This window comes from Rattus norvegicus, chromosome 10, assembly GCF_021556685.1.
Source record: "Rattus norvegicus strain SHRSP/BbbUtx chromosome 10, alternate assembly SHRSP_T2T, whole genome shotgun sequence".
NCBI lineage: Eukaryota > Metazoa > Chordata > Mammalia > Rodentia > Muridae > Rattus > Rattus norvegicus.
In genome coordinates, this window is record NC_141543.1 from 91578130 (window position 1) to 91597178 (window position 19049).

The window sequence follows — 19049 nt, forward strand, 5'->3', positions numbered from 1 at the left end:
ACCTTAGAGGCAGACCAAAGAGTAGCACTGATCAAGAATCTACCTGGGTTCGGGTTATGGTTAGAGGTTAAACAGTTAAGCTTTTACAGCTCTTTCAGAGAATTCTGATTCAGTATCCAGGTCACATATAGCTGGCTTACAGCTGCCTATAAGTCCAGTTCCAGGGAATCCAACCCTCTTCTCACTTCCTTGGATGCACCTAGACACATAGAACCTAATTTAATCACACACACACACACACACACACACACACACACACACACACACACAATGTGTGACTCTAGGAAGGTTTAAACCTTCCAAGGCTGTCCATTCCATTTACAATGAAGCCATGACTCCATTCTAAAGCCCTGTGCTAGCCGAGGTGCCTTCTTCCCATCCTGGGGAATCCAGTCCATTCCTTCCCCTTCCTTTCCTCACACAGACACATCATGCTCTTTCCTGCTCCTTTGTCCTTGGTGTTCTCAGTGCCTGGGATGATCTTCTCTCTGCCCAAACATGGCAGCCTCCACTTCCTCCTTGAGGTGCCCCTGGCAGACTTGCCCTTTCTGTTCCTCATCCTTCAAACAAATTTCTTCAGGTGTGTAGTTGGTTTCTCGCCCACTCACATCTGCCTTCTCATACAGGTGGAAAACGAAGCATGAGATGGGTACCCAGAGGATAAGAGTGCTTACTGCCCTTTTAGAGGAATCTGGCTATAGACCATTATTTTGGCCAAACTGGGCAGAGACAAGTTTCAGAAGATAAGTTTCGGTGCTTCTCACCCCTTGAACGGACTCTGAGTTATTTCCTACTGTCTCCCAGACTTCCCCAGCTGGACTCTTCAGTTGCCACAGCAATAGTTCGCTCAGCGACTTTCTCTATGGACTTCCTCCCCCTTCCCAACCTCAAATCCCCACTCCTATCAGGGTTCCTGTGGTTCTTGGGGACCACCACCCAAATAAAATGCCTACAATCCTGGCTTCAACGCAACATAATAGGCTAAAACAAGCAACAAAGCAACCCCCTCTTGTAAAGCCCCAGGGGAAAGGGAAGGGGGCTGTGATCCTTCGGGTGGGATGCTGAGAGGCTAACCTGTAACTGCCGGCCTTCTCTAAATCCTCTGGGCTGGAAGACCCTCTACCTTGCTGGAGGTGAGCAGCCTCCCTTGTGCTGGAGACCTTGGGAAGGGCTCCCAGAGACAGACCCTTCAAAAGATAGTATGTCTCCACAAGGTCTGAGCCTGCCTCCTTAAGGCTTCTAAAACAGGAACTAAGACCAAACCTGAACATGTGGAGAAGCACTGTCCTGGATAGGGGAGAAAGGCCTACTGACTTCAAAATTTGGCAGGATCTGAGTAAACTGGAGAGATTCACCAGGAGGAGCTGGACAAACACACAGGGGAATGGACATCCGAGGCTGGAGACCACTGCAGTGGACCTAAGCAAGTAGGGCAAATGAGGGCTCAAGATCTGGGCAGCATCTCCATGGGACTTTTCATCCTCGGAAGGACACCTGGAGTCAGCACTCATGTCCTCTATAGACAACCTTCTTGTAGCTTGAACAAAAACAATGCTGTACAGGAACTGCACTGAAGATGTCAAATTGTCACGGTGGAGTATTGGGAAGGGGTCAAAGGGCTCAGCGGTGAACATGATAGCAGAGAATTACCATGTAGGACAAAGGAATCCTCCAGAGCATGGAGTGCTCTACTAGGAACACAGAAATGCCGTGGAGAGGGAAGTGAGGCACCACCAAGAAGCTGTCCCCTCCTGGTTTCTGGAGAACCACAGCAGGTCTGAGAGCCACGTGTTGGCAGAGTTGATTCCTTCTTTTTTTTTTTTTTTTTCCGGAGCTGGGGACCGAACCCAGGGCCTTGCGCTTGCTAGGCAAGCGCTCTACCACTGAGCTAAATCCCCAACCCCGAGTTGATTCCTTCTAAGGATGACTTGCTGGCAGCCTTTGGAAATGTTCAGCTTGTAAGTCTCTACCTTTATCCAAAAATAGTGTGCTTCTCTCTCTCTCTCTCTCTCTCTCTCTCTCTCTCTCTCTCTCTTTTGTGTGTGTGTGTGTGTGTGTGTGTGTGATGTTTACTAAGGACATCAGTCACACAGATTACACACCCCCAATGACTTCATTGTAGTTAATTACATCTGCGCATTGGTCCTATTCTAAAAGCCACACTCTGAGCTACTGGGGATTAGATCTGCACAGAAATTGGAGAGGAGTTACTGGGCTTGGTGGCTCACACCTGCAACCCCAACATTCCAGGATTCGAGGCAGGAGAATTGCCCTGAGTTCAAGGCCAGCCTAGGCTATAGAGTAAGCCCCTTTCAACACATAAAACAAGCGCTAGAGATGGATCAGCAGTTAAGAGTACAGACTGGGGGTTGGGGATTTAGCTCAGTGGTAGAGCGCTTGCCTAGCAAGCGCAAGGCCCTGGGTTCGGTCCCCAGCTCAGGAAAAAAGAAAAAAAAAAAAGAAAAGAGTACAGACTGTTCTTCCAGAGAACCTGGGACCCACATCTTGCCTCATGACTATCTGTAACGGCAGTTCCAGGAGCTCTGACACTCTCTTCTGACTTCTGGTAACACCACACATGCACACGGCATCCTTACATATGTATGGATCAAACCCCCATACGTATAAAATACACTTAAAAATCTTCAAAGATCTACGCCATGGCTAATGGACGAGCTGCTACTGCATACCTGGCCTCGTTGGTGCTTTAGGGATGGTAAAGTTACCAAATGGACATAAAGCAGCAATGTTACCATCCATAACAAGGCAGACTTTATTGTCATAGAAAAGCTAAACGGAAGCGGGCAAGCAGGGGTCCCAACTGCAGGCTTGACTATGGTCGATTCTACCACGGTGATTCAGTACATCAGAGACGAAGAACAGAGGAGCCAATAGTTGATCCAGCCGGAAAACTAATCCTTTGCTTGGCTTCCAAATCCACTTGGGTTCCCAAAACAGCTACTGATCAGGGTAGGTGCGTACTGGGGAAAGAGCCCCACACGGAGTTCACAAGCTAAGCTATTGAGCCCAGGGCCTGAGCCAACACTCACCCCAAAAGACCCAGAAAGCCGTGGTGTCAGAGTGTTAGAGGGGCAGCACAGAGAAGCCTGTGGGGCGCCACACAGGTGTCTCACCCAAGGCGCAGTGAGTCCTTAGGCATACCTTGTAATTTCTTAGTCTAGGAGTGTATAATTTGGATAAATAAACACGACAGCCAGCAGAACCTCCGTCTTAATTCCCTGTGGTGAGGAATACGAATCATTATGGTGGGAAAACAAAGCGCAAGCCCCCGAAGTCGCCCTATTGCTCACAATATCACAGGTCCGGTGAAATAGCAGAGACTCTTCCTTAAAGACTTAAGGGAGGCCCAGTGTCGGTGTTGGTGGGAGACAGAGGCAGGCGAATCTCTGAGCTCAAGGCCAGCCTGGTGTACAGAGCAAGTTCCAGTACAGCCAAGGCTGCACAGAGAAACCCTGTCTTGGAAAACAAAACAAAGACTTAAAAGAGACAGGAGTGACGTGGCCTATTAGACAGGCCAAGCCTGGGTCCTGGAGAGACAAGGTGGGCCGTTGCTATCCTGGGAACTGCGAAGATCGCTGACGTTACTAGAGTATCATAGCACCACAGCCTCTGATGCGCGCTGAGCTGACGAAACGCTTTTTCCATCGGGGGAGCGGGGAGGATCAGAAAGAGTTCTTCTCCAGTCACAACAGACCACAGTACACGTTCAAACAGGACATGTTTATAATCAGCGCCAAAGTACCTGTGCTAGACAGGGACGCCAGACTGTCGGCTGCTAAGCTCTTTCTTAGAGGGCGAAATAGAAAATAGTTTAGGCTTAGCAAGCTAAGAGGCAAAACGTCAAAGAAGGTAGGGGGATTCTCAGATAAGAATCTGGCAGTTACAGATGGCGGGAGTCTGTAATCACAGCCCTTGAGAGAGGGTTGGAAGTCCAAGGTCCGCCTGGGCTTCATAGCAGCCCTTCAGCACCCAAGCTGCACCGTAGGCCCTTTGCTTTCTTTTCTTTTTTTCCTTTGAGGCAGGGTCTAACTGCAAAGTAGACCAGGCTGGTCTGAAACTCAAGACGGTCCTCCCACCTCAGCCTCCTGAGTGCAGAACAGGCATGGACCACCACATGTGACTGTAAGAACAGTCCATAAAGGGGTTGGGGATTTAGCTCAGTGGTAGAGCGCTTGCCTAGCAAGCGCAAGGCCCTGGGTTCGGTCCCCAGCTCCGAAAAAAAAGAAAAAAGAGCAGTCCATAAAGCCAGGAGTTCTAGCGCCTGCAAGATGGAGTCAGAAGAACCCGGAGTTCAGAGCCACCACTGTTACGTTGTGAGTTCAATGTCAGCCTGGGTAAATGAGACCCCATCTCAGAAGGAAAAGTAGAGTAGGCGGGGAGATCCCTCTGAAGGTAAGAGCACTAGCTGTTCTTGCAAAAGAGCCCCGTTCCATTCCCAGCACCCGCATGGAAACTAATAACTGTCTGTAACTCAGGGGATCCAATGACTCCTGGTTTCTTTAACCCCGAGCAAAATACAGACTTGAAATAAAAATGTCTTTGTTTTTGTTTTTGAAGACGGGGTTTCTCTGTGTAGCAGCCCTGGATGTCCTGGACCTTGCTTTCAAAAGTGTGTGTGTGTGTGTGTGTGTGTGTGTGTGTGTGTGTGTACATATATAAATTTAAATTTATGTATATTTAAGTATATATTTATATATATTCATTTTTATATATTAGGAATTCACTCACTATTCTGGCCTTTGGAAGGCTAAAACAAGAGGGTTGTAAGTTCAAGATCAGCCTAGACTATATATTGAGTCTCCATTCCCTCAAACAGAAGGAAATCAGAGACACAGGCTTCCTGGGGAAGGGATGGGCAGATGGATTTAGAGAGGGAGCACAGATCGCATGGATCTCTATGACTCCCATCAGTGTCCACCCAGGAGCTCTGCTGCAGAAAGGTGCCGAACACCTTTCAGTGGATAGAATCTGAGGGGGGTCAATCAGCTTGATCACTGTACCATGGGTCTATGAATAGAGTGACCAAGGCCATGGTGGTAGATACAGAGGTCATCATGGACCTGTAGTCTAGTGATTTCCTCAGAGTTGATACAGTCCATCATGTCAATGGGCATGGTGTTATACTCCTTTAATCTCAGCACTTGGGAGGCATAGGCAGAAGAATCTCTGTGAGTTTGAGGCCAGCTTTGTCTATAGAGAGAGTTCCAGGACAGCCAAGGCTACATAGAGAAATCCTATCTCAAAAAACAAACAGGACTGAAGAGATGCCTTAGCTGCTCTTCCAGAGGTCCTGAGTTCAATTCCCAGCCACCACACATGGTGGTTCACAAATGGGATCTGATGCCCATTTCTGGTGTGTCTGATGACAGTGACAGTGTACTCATATACATTAAATAAATAAATAAATGTTTTTTTTTAAAAAACAAAAAGATTCAAGAAGTAAACAACTAGGGGTTAGGGATTTAGCTCAGTGGTAGAGCGCTTGCCTAGCAAGCTCAAGGCCCTGGGTTCGGTCCTCAACTCCGAAAAAAAAAAAAGAAGTAAACAACTGACAAGCCTCAGGAAGTTCCTGAAACTGACTGGATGTACAAGGCCCCTAACCAGTAAGGACTTCTAAGGATACACAGAGCAGCTGAGGCTGGAAGAGGCTGTCCTGCTAAGCTTTCTAGAAGACAGCTCTACCCTGTTGAGCTGCTTCCAAGTTGTTCCGTGAATTTCAGGGTCCCAGTCTCATGAGTCATCGTACTTGGATGGGTTTTCAGTGATGCACCTACCCTTGAGTCACCTCTGTTCCTATAAGTAGCCCCTAACCTAAACTCTCGTACATAACCCCAGTAAACCCATGGATTCACCAAATGGGACTTTAGTGGTATTGTCACTTTTTTCCTTGTCTGGAATGAATAGGCACAGTGTCATTTTTTTTCTTAGAAAAAAGCTAACTGGAGCGGGGCAATGTAGTTCAGTTAGTAGAGTGTTTACCTAATATGCACACTCTTGGCTTCAGTCCCCAGCAACCTTTAAAATGGATATAGTGGGGGCTGGGGATTTAGCTCAGTGGTAGAGCGCTTACCTAGGAAGCGCAAGGCCCTGGGTTCAGTCCCCAGCTCCAAAAAAAAAAAAAAAAAAAAAAAGAAAAGAAAAGAAAAGAAAAAAAAGAAAGAAATTTATTCTAAGTATTGTAATTACTACCATTTCATTTTCAGAAACTAAATTCAAGCTCCCAGGCCCTAGGGAAGCTAGGGACTTCCCAATAGCTGAATAGCTTCTGTGTGAACAGTTGTCTGAGTCCTGCTATCTCAGGGACAACTTCTCCATCTTGCTGGTGGGGTCAAACAAGTTTGTGTTCCCAGTCCTAGGAACAAATGCCTATCCCACTTCTCCAAATGTTTTAATTGTCTGCTGTTATCCAGTAAAAAAAAAAAAAGAAAAAAGAAAAAAAAAGAAATTGCTGTTATCTAAACTAAGGTGTATAAGTTATAAAAATACATAACCAGTCGCCTGTTATGCCCTAACTCCATACAGCTGACCCACTCCTTTGTCCCCGTATCACTCTGAGCTCTGAGGCTAATGTCAAGGACAATGAATTAAGGACCTTGAAGCCAGGTGCCCTGGATACAGCCCAGTCTCCAATAGGTACTCCCTTGCTTAACCCATATTGTCAAAATGCAATTGGATAACACTGAGGCTCCCCCCAGCTCCCTCCTGGCTTTGCGTTCCCATTCTTGAAAATGCAATATAGCTTCCCCTCGGGGACATAGTTCAGATCCTCAACTGGCCACCTCCCTGAGTGCTCAGAAAATAAGCTCCCATTTTTAAGCCTCCATATCTGAAGTGAGTTTTCTTGGATTCTACCCTGAACCCAACACTAGAACTAGGGATGTAGCTCTATGGTTGGGCACATTGTAAGTACGTGTGAGGCCCTGGGTCCCTAGTACCACAGCTGCTTCTTGGCCATGTTTGGGACTTCCTATCTGCAGGACAAAGGAAAGGTTAGGGACTATCAGAGGTTACTGAAATGGATATTTCTGGTTTCTTTGGAAGCTCAGTTGTGTCACGGGATGTTTCTCTGGGATCTGTCTTGTGAGAGGTTATGTGACATTTTTCTGGAAGCTGTCTAGTGAGAGGATGTTTTCCTGAAACAGACACAGGAGAGGACGTTTGGCTGAAGCAGACACTTGTGAGGATGCAAGACGTTTGAAAGAGTCTAAGATCATGAAGTCACACAGATCATGAAAGGATGCTCTTGCACTGTTATGCCTTGCAACGCTTCCCTGGTCTTTGCCGGCCTTCATTCTGTAGAGAGAAAAGCAGCAAGGAACTTCTCACGGTATTCCCACTGATACTTGTCGTCTCTGCTGACTCATACCGACTCTGCACAACCTCGAAGTTTCTGCTGGATCGAGCCGCTGCTACTGATTCATGTTTGCTGTTTGCTATTGGACTGGACTGCTGTTACCCTGGCAACAAAGAGTGGAAACGCCCCCAAAGAACTACGTCTAAACAGGTTCCACAACTCCCATTCCTATAAGCCTTCTTCTTCCCTACCTCTCTGGTCAGTGGGCTAGAAGGGGGATTGAAGCATTCTAGAAGCCTAAATAAAGTGGGTTTAGAAAGAACTAAGAACCTACAGGTCATTGTCCCCGCTTTCCATGAGGGAAAGCCTCGCCTCAGGACAAGAAGAGTCATGTCTAGAGGCTCTGTGTTTCCAGTCACAAAATAAACATAAGCAGGAAATTTGAACGACCTGGCCTGACAAAGGCAGTGGGACCAAGGTTCAGATTACTCAGAAGTGAAGATTCAGGCCGTCCCATGAGGAAGACAAGGTGGACCACTGGAGGGCTCTCAGGGAGGAGAATGCAGAACAATAGAGGGAAGGCATTGCAAGGATCATTTAGGGTTCTGGATGGACAAGCACCACCTATACCATTCTATACCATTTGTCCTCTGGCTACCCTTGGTTTGTGTTTTTGGTTTTGTTTGTTTTTGAGACAAGGTCTCACAGTATGGCTCTGGCTGACTTAGAACCTGCCGCTATGGAAACCAGGCTGACCTCCACCTCAAGATCCACCTGCCTCTGCCTCCCAAGTGGTGGGATTAAAGGCATTCACCACGATACCCAACAAGTCATTACATTTATTTATGTATACACGTGTGTGTATACACATGTACACATACATGTCACAGTACGCATTGGGTCTGGTTGTCCTTTTCTTGGGAGTGTTAGTATGTATATGTGTGGTGCGTGTGTGTATATGCAGGTGCACGCATCCGTCCATGCACTCAGAGACCAGAGAAGGCTATCAGTGTCCTGCTTCATAATCTCTGCCTTATGCCTAAAGACAGAGCCTCTCAGTCAACCTTGAACTAAACTCATAGCCCCAAAGCCCCAGCAAAGCCCCTGGTCTCCATGGTGCTGGGAATTCCAGGTATTCAGGCTTGCACAGCAAACACTCCTACCCGCTGGGCAACCTCTCTGCTTTTTGCTTGAGATAATAAGGTCTGGCTGTAGAGCCCAAACAAGCCTTGAACTCCAGATCTACCCATTTCTGCCTCTGAGAGCCGAAATTGCGGCTATGTTCTACTGTTCCTAGTTTTTTTCTTTAAGATGCTATAACCAGCTAGTAGCTTAAAGTAAGGCCAGTTGGAGGGATGGGTTGGGGGGAGGGGGAGCACATGCCTTTATCCCACTACTCGAGAGGCAAAGACAATCAACTCTTTGTGGATTTGAGGCCAGCCTGGTCTACATATTGAGTTCCAAGTCAGCCACAGTTTCAAAAAGAAGGGGGGTGGGAGTGGGGAGGCAACCCTGCGTGTTTACCACATAGTGCTATAAACTGCAAGTAGACAACTTCCCTTCCTACAAGACTTGTAGGTGAGACTTGCCTTGGCTCTCACCTTGGCTCTCACAGGTCTGTTTAAACTTAAACTTTTTTTGTTTGGGTTTTTGAGATAGGCCTTATGTAGCCCTGGCCGTCCTGGAACTTACTAGGTAGACCAGTCTGACCTTGAACTCGTAGAGATCCTCCTGCCTCTGACGCCCAAGTGCTGGGATTAAGGGTGTAATCACCACTCAGACTCGGAGGAACATTGCAACTGTTTTAAGATTTGGGGGATTCCTAGAGATACACTGAACACACCAACTAACTGATCTAAGTTTTTTTTTTTTTTTTTTTTTTTTTTGGTTCTTTTTTTCGGAGCTGGGGACCGAACCCAGGGCCTTGCGCTTCCTAGGCAAGCGCTCTACCACTGAGCTAAATCCCCAACCCCACTGAGCTAAATCCCCAACCCCCTAAGCTTTTTAAAAGAACATTTAGTGGGTCATTATGCTTTAGAGATGAAGAATCACCCCCAAATCTTGTAAGTTAAAAGCTTAGCATAGCAGGTAGACCACTGGGCTTCCTTGTCTCAAACTTCTCCATGTTAGCTTCTTGTTACTTATCCACTACCTAAGACTATTTTCTGCAGTGTCTTCAAAGTGACCTGCTTATTCCTATTCCAGGTTTAGGGTGTTTGACCTAAGCCAGATGGCACCCACCCACCCACCCCCCACACACACACACACAGTTTATCTGTTAAACTAGAGCACGGGGACAGAGGCAGATGGGTCAGGAAAGAGAGCCTAGTCAGCTTCAAAAACTGGGCTCAACTCAGCACTACCACCAGCTCTTCAACCCCTGATTACTGAACCTGCCTGAGTCTCAGTTTCACCACCTTCAAATTCACATCACATCATCTGGCACCTCACTGTCATGGGTTACATGCATTTATACTTAGTACAAAGTCATTGGCATGTCAACCGATATCAATCAGTCTTCTCTCCGCAGCTCTGTTCCCAAACAGTACACACACACACACACACACACACACACACACACACACATACACACACATACACACACACACACTGGCACACATACTCACACATACACACATACACAGGCACACACACACACACTGGCACACATACTCACACATACACACATACACAGGCACACACACACACATTGGCACACATACTCACACATATACACATACACAGGCACACATACATACACACTCACACACACTCATACACACCCTCACATACACACACTCATATACAGGCACACACACTCATACACACACACTGACACCCATACACACACACTCATACACACACACTCATACACAGGCATACACACTCATACACTCATACACAGACACACACACACACACACACACACACACACACATGCACGCACACACATCGCCTTCCCTAAGGAACACAACTGAGACAGGGCAGGTATCTCACAAGGTCTTTATTTCCCACATTGGCACATACATCAATACAAAAGCTGACAAGCTACGAGACAATGAAGCACTGCAGAAGCAGGGCAGGCGCCAAGGCCACAGCTCTGTATGAGCAAAGAGGTGGAGAAGAGTAGAACTCTAGAAGGAAACTCACAGGCCACAGGAGACAGAGACAGCACTGGACAGAGGGTTCCCACCACCCTCACTCAGATACACTTTACGTTACACGCAGTAATAGAAACGGGGAAGGGTAAAAAACAGCAAGAAGGACCAGGTTCCAAAAGCCAACCAGGACTGGGGAAGTCCCTTTACGTGAGAGGTTCAAGGGATAGAAAGGGTCCCCCCAATAACTGCCTACCCTAGGGATGTGCCCACCCACACCATCTCAGAGCTGGGTCTGGTAACCAACCAATCTACCCACAGGTTGCTTCCACCCCCTGGGGCTCCAGCAGGCACAGCTTTGGCCCCAGTTTCAGAATGAGGGACTGGGGTTCTTTCAGCCTGTCCTACAAGAGGGGAAAGATCTATCAAGACAGAGGGAGAACTGCTGACAGACATGGGGGTGGGGGTCCTGTCTCAGAGGAAAGCAAGGAAGGGTCGGACTTGGCCAGGCAGTGGAAGGAGGGGTCTCGAGCTGTCTGAGGGTCTTCTTCAGGCTGCTGAGAAACAGCAAAGCCAGGAAGAGAAGGGGGTGAACCGGGAGACAGATCACCCTCAAACCCAGTCAGCCGGGTCAGGAGACAACAGAAAGCCACCGCTAGCCGTTACTCAGGTCTCCCGTGGTCAGCCACGGGTGTGCTGACTCAGCTTACAACCTGCATGATCTGACTGTGCTGCAGCCAGTGATGTTCCACTCACTGGTGCCCCCCAAAAATGGCAACAGACCGACATGAGGGAGGCTGCCAAAGCTTCAGGTGGAGCTCAAGGACGGGAGCAGGAGGAGGTGTGGACGGCAGTGAGACCAGGCCAGGGTTTCAGTCCTCAAGAGACACCGGCTCAGATCTGCTCCTAGCTGTATGACCTTGGCCAAGTCATCTCAGATCTCTGAACTTCAGATTCCTCTTCTAATAAATGGTGCACAATCACATCCACCCACCCACAGGGCCAGAAGACGAAAGGAGCTAACACAGAAAGAGATCCAATGCTAAATCATCTGATTTCACGGACAGCATCTCCTAGGAACTGGGGTTTCCAGATAGGCAGAGGAGACCCTGACCCGCCCCTACCACCCTGCGGGAGCTCCACACTCACCCGGGGGATTGGTCCAACTGTGGCCTTTGCTGGCAGAGGCCTTCGTTCCAGGCCTAGGTGGCCCCAGAAGGCCCCTCTTCCTCCCTGGCACTGGGAGAGTGAGTGGCCCTGTCCTCCTCCAGCCTCTGAGAGTCCTGGGTCGGCACTATGGGCTGCTGCTCCACGATCCCGCCCCCCATGTTTGTTTGCTGCTGCGGGGCTGGGGAGTCTTGAGGGTAGAGGAATTGGGGATAGGGAGAGGATGGGCAGAGACAGGAAGTTGAGGTACAAAGGAGTGTATAGTCCAACCCTGATTCCCAGTTCAGCCCCCCCAGGAAGAAGGTGGATGGATAGCTGGACTTGTAAGCAAATTTTGCATAAATAAACACTGAGGCAGCAGTTCTAGCCAAGGGGGACTGGAGGCAAGTATGTAAATACTATGCAAATAGTATGCAAAGTCCATGCAAATCAGCACACCGAGTGGGACCAAGGTGAGGTAAGTGAGCCCTTGGGGGTGGGGGGTCTCACCTACTCTCACCTCTCATAGGGTTGATGATCGGTAGCTTGTCCCACTGGCAGGAGGGTGTCCTCTGCGGGAACACTCACCTTTTGGGACCACCTTCTGCTTCTGCTGCCGCTTAGAATGGGCGTCCTGCCAGTTGGACAGTTGCTGGAGGACATACTTCATGTCCAGGTGTGAAGGGCCCAGGCCGCTGGCCTCCAGGGCAGAGACCACCACATTCATCCTTGTGGCCTCGTCCACCTCCGGTTCCACCTCCTCCCAGGCCTCGGTCTCCTCAGATGCCTGCTCTGTCTCTTCTGCCGGCCCATCCTCAGCTGTCCCCACCTCTTCTATGGCCCCCAGCTCCTCCTCAGGAACCAGCTCCTCTGGAGCCTCGAAATCTTCAGGCGGCTTGAGATCTTGCACCGGTGGGGGTGGCATTGCCCCCTGCTCCTTCTTTCGTTCCTCTCTGCAGCGAGTGTCACATCTAGGCAAGGAGACAGTGACGTCTTTCCTCACGTGCCACCCCACTCTACTCCACAGACCCTGACAGTCCCCCTCGGCTGCCCCAGCTAGGAGTGAGGGGAGAGAGGATCATTTTTGAGACTTCCAAAACCCAGCCATGCCTGCCCCCAGCAGGAGGAATGAGGGTTATGGACACCAAAGAGGTTCCTTCTTCTCCACTTCCCTGTCTGGAGACGAGCAACTGGGATATTTCATCCCAGAGCAGTTGTCATAGAAATAAATCCATTATAGTAAGGCTTGGATGGGTCAAATGACTTGCCCAAAAGGACACAAAGGAGCTAAACGGGGATTGGGTATCGGGTATTTTAATGGCTGGGCTGTTCACCTCTCAGATCATAGTCAGGTGAAGAAAAGAAAGGTGAAGAAAAGGTGAGGCCTGAAGGGAGAGGGCACAGCCGTGCCCAAAATACCGAGCAGATGAGCTCCCCCAAGAACACAGATTTCCCAGAGTTTTCCAAACACAGAACCCACAACAAGTGGCTGTGAAGACAGATGTTGGGAATCTCTTAGTCAGGTTACCCCAGGTCTGATGTCTTCCCCATAACCATCTCACTAAATCCTAAACGGAGAACAGGACCTTGGGTGTACTAAGGGGGCTCAAACTGCAAATTCCCTGGGGCATAAACATATTGAAAAGTCACAGGGAGCCAGGCATGGTGGCCCCAGTCCTGGGAAGGCAGAGGAAAGCAGATCTCTAAGTTCAGGGCCAGCCTGATCTACAGAGTGAGTTCTAGGACAGCCAGAGCTACACAGAGAAACCCGATCTCAAAAAAGAAGAGGAGGAGGAAGAGGAGGAGGAGGAAGAGGAGGAGGAAGAGGATGAAGAGGAAGAGGAAGAGGAGGAAGAGGAGGGAAGGAAGGAAGGAAGGAAGGAAGGAAGGAAGGAAGGAAGGAAGGAAGTAAAAAAGCCAGAGCCAGGTAGTGTGAGTGAGGCAGGATAAGGAGGCCAGGAAAAGCAATGGAGGTCCGAACATTTGTGTCAACCATGTTCCACTCAGAGAAGGTTGGCACTGGGTGAACCTAAGTGAGCATGGCTGAACAGAGCAAGCCTGAGGATCCCAGTTCCTCACCTCTCCATGAAATACGCAGGGTCAGTGATGAACTTCCTCAGGGATGTCCGGAGCTCCTCCGCCAGTGTCTCTGGGAAACTTGGAAGTGCATCCTACAGCAAAGAGGGGACACATTCCACCCCCACACTCACAGAAAAAGCAGGGCTGAAACACAGGACACACTGAGGTAAAAGAGCACCCTCACCAGAGGCACACTGTATCCATAGTGGGTGACAGAACCTGCAGGCATTGAGGAACGCTGACGATGGCTCTTCCCATCCTCCTGGCGTTCACGAGGCCTGCTTCCATAATCCTGCATGTGGGAGCCAGCTCGCAGGCTCTGTCAGGATCAGGGGTTTCCAGTCAGGTACTCTGCTTGCCCTTGCTTTAGGCACAGGCAAAGACCCCAGTTCCAGACCCAAACAGTGCGATTCTGGGTGACCCTGGACAAGATCCTGATCTCTACCCCATTCAGGCCTCAAATAAGCAGATATCTGCTGGGCCATAGGCCAGTGAGGGTGGAAGGCAGAAAAGCTCTTCCTGGAAGTTGCTTGTCTTCTCTGGAGAGCCAAGTAGTCCCCAGGGACCTGCCTTCCAGATCTGGGAACCATGGAACCTCACCTCTGGGTGGACTCCCTTCTCTGAGGCCAGCTGCTGCTGCAGTTTCTCCGTCTGGGCCCCATACTGGAAGAAACCGTAAAGTGTGAGATGGCCCCAAGGCCTCCCACTCTGGTACCTCCTACCCGAACAGTCTTCCCTCATCAGAGTCTCTGACAGTCCCCCTAGGAAGTCACAGGGATGGGAGTCTTAAAGTGGGGGGTCATGCAGCCTGGTTTTGGGAGCGTGTAGGAGTCTCTCTGTGTGGACTTGGTTAGGGACATGACTGGGCTGGATGAATAGCTCGCTGGTTATCTCTGCCAGCTCTGATGCCTACACAGGGAAGGGCTTTGGGCCTGGCTGAGCAGCTTACAGACTGACAACGCTGTTGTAGCTTGGTGATCTCGGCCTGCAGCTGAGTGATCTCCTTCTGCTGCCTCTCATAGCCTTCCAGCCTCAGCACCAACACCTCGGATAGCTCTGCCATCTGCTGGCTGGCTTCAGCTACAGGACAAGCACAGATCAGCGGAGGCTCTAAGCCACGGATCCGACACCCCTCAGGGGTCCTGAGGGCCTTTGACCTTCTTCCCCCAGGTCTTCTTCTTCAAGAACCACTTATTGAAACAGAGCAGGGGACTGGGGGATGTCTTGGTAAGACCTGATCCTTGTCCACACCAAGTTCCAGCATAGTAGAAACAGGGGAACTCGTAATTCCAAATAGTATGAGGTACGATGAAGCCAGTGTCAAGGGAGGAGCAGAGGAAAGGGTCTCACAGGTGGAGCATTGACCAACTCAGTGCTGCAAAGTCTGGGAGGGGTCCTGGAAGGAGCCACTGGCTCTGTAAGCCCCACCACATAGAGAAAGAGACACAGAGTATGGGCAGTGAGGTGGTGGGGCAGGGCAGTGAGCAGGGACCAGATCACAGTGGTGGGGGAAGGGGCTGGTTGAAGTTATCCTTGGACCGATGGGAAGCCATTTTGGAATTTTAGTCACATTAGTGATGGAGCCCGATTTGGCTTCAGAAAACTCATCCTGGCTGTGGGAAAAAGGACCTGGATGGGCAGAGAGACCCCATCATACATTATGAGGTGTCAGGGGCTAGAGACACGGAGACTGGCCAGCTGTGGCTTGCGGGGAAGGAAGGACGGAGATGAGATACAGAGACCATAAGCTAAATGCTGCCCCTGTGAATCTGCACCTCAGCAGGTAGGCTTGAGGCCCTCAGAGGCTGACAAAGGCCAAGTTGGTGTTCAGACCCAATGTGTGACTGTGAACTGCCCCGGCCCTAAATGCCCAGGCTCTGACAGCTCCTGGCTCCCCCCTCACTGTCCTGTCCACCCTCCCTGCTTGTACTGTCCCAAATAATAGACAGACTTTAATGATGACCTCCGCAGCTTCTGCATCGATCTTACTTCCTCAGTACCTGCTCTCCCCGCCCATCCCCTTCCCTCCAGAGTCGTCAACACCTGACCCTCCCTGAGATTACATGCGTGCAGTGCATCTCCATGCTCAACGGTGATGCTTCTCCTGACCCTCATAAACCCTGAGGGGATGAAGAGCAGGCCGGGGTTATCAGTCCTCATTGTAAAGATGAAGATTCAGAGAAGCCGAGGAATTTGGCCGTGCTAACACAGCGGCAAAGTGCCGGAGCCAGGACTGCATCTCCAGACCCCAAACCCTGAGTTCTTCCTATCAGCTCTTGGGACAGCGCCCTTTCCCCGGATTACAGTGTCACGTACAAAACTGTTCCACACACTCCAGAATGAGCATCTGTTCTTTGTCTTCCAGGTTGTCAAGGTGGGAGGCCTGGAGGAAGGGGAATAGGAAGGGGTAAGGCCGCCACCATCCCCCCCCCACCCCCGCCGTCAGTCACCCTCCCCTGCCCAAGGGCACGCCCCCTCCCTGTCCTCACCTCCTCTCGAAGATGGTCGTTCTCTTCTTCCAGCAGTTTCAGCTTCTGCTTCAGGGCTTCCAGCTGTGGGCAGTGGTGCAGCGTCTCAGCCTTAGGGGGCCTGGCAAGGGGGCAATGAGAGTCAGACTGTAAGGGGTGGAGGATCCCAGTCCCCCAAGGCTTCCCCAGACGAGGCAATGCCAGCAGGCTAACTGCCCATGCCCGTTTACAAACGGACAACCGAGGCACAAAGGCAGAACACGCACGGCTTGGGGGCACCATAGGGATGGTCGTGCTGCTGATCTTGGTCCCTCTGTCCTTCTCGTTCCTCCTCTTCTCCCTCTTCCTCTTCCTCATCCTCTTCATCCTCCTCATCGTCATCGGAGTCCGAGTAGAGCTGAAGGAGATCATCTCGCAGGTTCACCTGCTTCCGGAGATGTAAAATCTAGGGCAGGAGAAAGGGGCCGCAGAAAGGTGAGCACGGAGGGGCAGAACAGGTGCTGGTTGGGGGAGGGAACAAGCCGAACCCTCCTCTTGGTCCTTAGGAGCCCAGATACCTCCTCTCTGGCTGAGCCCAGCATGGTTTCCAGCTTGTTATTCTCCTCCATCAGAACACTATTCTGTTTCACCAGGGACTGGCCGATGCGAGCGGCTGTGTTCAGGTCCCGTTCTTTCTGCAAAAGGAGAGCCAACCATTCCATACTTCTCCCAAACAGGAGGGCGAGAGCAGGGGCTAAGCCACAAGAAGAAAGTTGCCCCAGCGCCCAGCCGTCCAAGTACTAAACCAAAGACTATTAACCAACTCTGGGGTCTGACTCAGTTTCTCATCCTGAGGAAAAAGATCAGCCCAGATTTGGTCCTCTGAAATCTATGTGCCTTTCAGGAAAGGGGCCCTCAAGTTGGCCCCCAGGCAAGCAGAAAACAGACAAAAGCCCTAAGTCCTGTAGGGAAGAGCTAAAATGAGGGCTGGCCTGAGTGAAGAAGGCAAGGCGGTACCCACCTCTTCCAGCAAATACAACATCACTTTGATATCATCTTCGGTGATCTTCTTCCTGGGCAGTGGATTAGGACACAGCGCTGCAGGAGGAAAGGCCTGAGTGGATCAGGGAAAGGAGCCGAGGCTGCCCACAGCCCCCTACATCCCTCACAACAAAAGTGGTGAGACTGCGTTCTATCTGGCCCTAACACCCTCTTCACAGCTCCGGATCTCAGCACTCCTGCCTTCTCAGGAGGGGCCTGGGTGCTGTAAAGGCAAAACCATCCTCCAGGCTCAGGAACCAGACTTTCAAGACCCCTGGGTCTCTGGTCCCTCGAGATAAGAAGTCAGGGGAAATACTGGATTCATCATGCCTGACTCAGTCGGCAGCTTAGCCAGCTCACTGGAGACTCCTCGATCGTAACAGATGCACGTAACCCATCCTAAACCTGTTGCATGTGACAGGAGGGCCAAGTAGACTTACTTCTTCAGCACCAGAAGCGGGCACCTCAGCCTAAAATTGCCCCGCCCAGAAGAGGAGGGACAGAAGGCCAGTGCCCCGCCCACTCCTCCCGCTTCAATCCTGCTTCAGGAAAGCGCGACCCAGACCCCTCCGGCCAAGCAGTGTCAAAGGCTCCCGCCCCGCCCCCCGCTCTACCCACCCACGCTGGCTGGTCCTGCGGGCTAGCGCAGGCTCAAAGCGCACCCGGCAGCGCACCCGCAACCCCCGCCCCTCTGCTGGCACTGCGGTAGACGGGGAGGGGGCATTGAGAGTGCGCAGATCTGCCACAGCAACAGGCGCGAAGAGGGGGGCGGGGAGAGCAAGACAGCCCTAGATCTGACGCACCTACAATAATCGGGGAACCTGAGACAGAGGAAAAGATGGGGAAAGGGAAACCAAACAGGCACGGCGGACAGTGGTCTCGCAGGGGTGGTGGAAAGGTGGGACTGAGAGCCACAAGGGGGCGGGGCGCCTGAGTCGGTGGTTATTAGAGATGCCCTAATAACGCCCAGTGTGGGATCCCCGAGACTCAGTTTACCTTCCTGCAGCTCTCGAATAAACGCCGCGCGCTCAGGGCCGGACACGCCGGGCCTTCGGCCGATGTACGCGGCTGGCGTCTTCCAGATTCCCTCAGCCCTTCCAGTGCCCAGGCCAGTAGCCCGGGGACCGTAAGGCCCCTGGAATATGTAGCGGGTCCATGGTGCGTCCGAGTCGCCACGGATCCTGGACCTACAAAAGCTTCCTCCTGTCTTGGTTCGGGATCCTGATTTCTGTCCGGACCCGATTCCCTGCGCCGGAGCAGGTTTGGGCTCTGCCGAGGGCTCCGGAGCGGGATCCGCTGCAGGCTGGGTCGTGGGGGTGCCTGTTGCTGGGTCCCCCGACCCCGTCCCGTCCCCGGCACTGCTCTGCACCTGCTCCTTCGGGCGCATCTTGACTCTGCAGTCCGCTGTCGCAGCCGAGCCTTTATAACCTGTGCTCGGAGCGGGCGCCACTGGGCTGTACCACGTGTGGCGCTAGGGGTGACCGTTGATCAATTAGTGGTGCTGAGGACTCGGGATCCTACGAGAAAGCAGCCAGTGGTGACGGAATAGGACGTAAATGAATGAAGAAGAAAGAAAGAGATGAGAGAGTGCCCAGTTTTTTCCATGGGATCGAGTTCACGATGATGGGTTTCTCTTCCCTTCCATCTTCTGAGAATGGTTCTGTCCAAAGCCGCGGCTTCCCTGGACTTGAGTAGAGGGACCCGTAGCTTCTGCCTAGAAACAACCCCCCCCCTCCCAGCCCTCCCGCGCGCGCTCCCGTCACCCCAGCTTCCAGGGGCTTTCTCTGTTGTTCTACACAACATTGAATACATTCCGAGGTGACCTGAGAATCGAGGCAGTACGCCTGTGTCTTCCCAGGTGGATTAAGCGAGAAATCCAAACTCCGGTATGGCTTTCAACGTGTTGCGTGTCATCCACAGGTC

General features: G+C 51.1%; 1 protein-coding gene across 3 annotated transcripts; it reads right to left on the bottom strand.

Annotated features, from left to right (window-relative positions):
- Positions 1 to 10301: 10301 nt before the first annotated feature.
- Positions 10302 to 18535, bottom strand: Hap1 (huntingtin-associated protein 1). 3 transcript variants are annotated; one of them, NM_177982.3, is given in 13 exon segments: positions 10302 to 11432; positions 11563 to 11770; positions 12148 to 12530; positions 13639 to 13730; positions 13823 to 13957; positions 14239 to 14301; positions 14588 to 14718; positions 15955 to 16021; positions 16128 to 16227; positions 16373 to 16551; positions 16664 to 16780; positions 17107 to 17183; positions 18123 to 18535. In NM_177982.3, coding segments are annotated over 12 exon segments (1890 nt in total). In that variant the 5' UTR covers positions 18514 to 18535; the 3' UTR covers positions 10302 to 11432; positions 11563 to 11615.
- Positions 18536 to 19049: the final 514 nt, after the last annotated feature.

Coding starts and splice junctions, on each gene's coding strand:
- Hap1 (XM_087571099.1), bottom strand. CDS start 18,513: ATGCGCCCGAAGGAGCAGGTGCAGAGCAGTGCCGGGGACGGGACGGGG. Junction 16,781..17,106: donor TGTTGTATTTGCTGGAAGAG/GTGGGTACCGCC, acceptor CTCCTTTTGCAG/AAAGAACGGGACCTGAACAC. Junction 13,958..14,238: donor AGAAGGGAGTCCACCCAGAG/GTGAGGTTCCAT, acceptor TGATCCTGACAG/AGCCTGCGAGCTGGCTCCCA.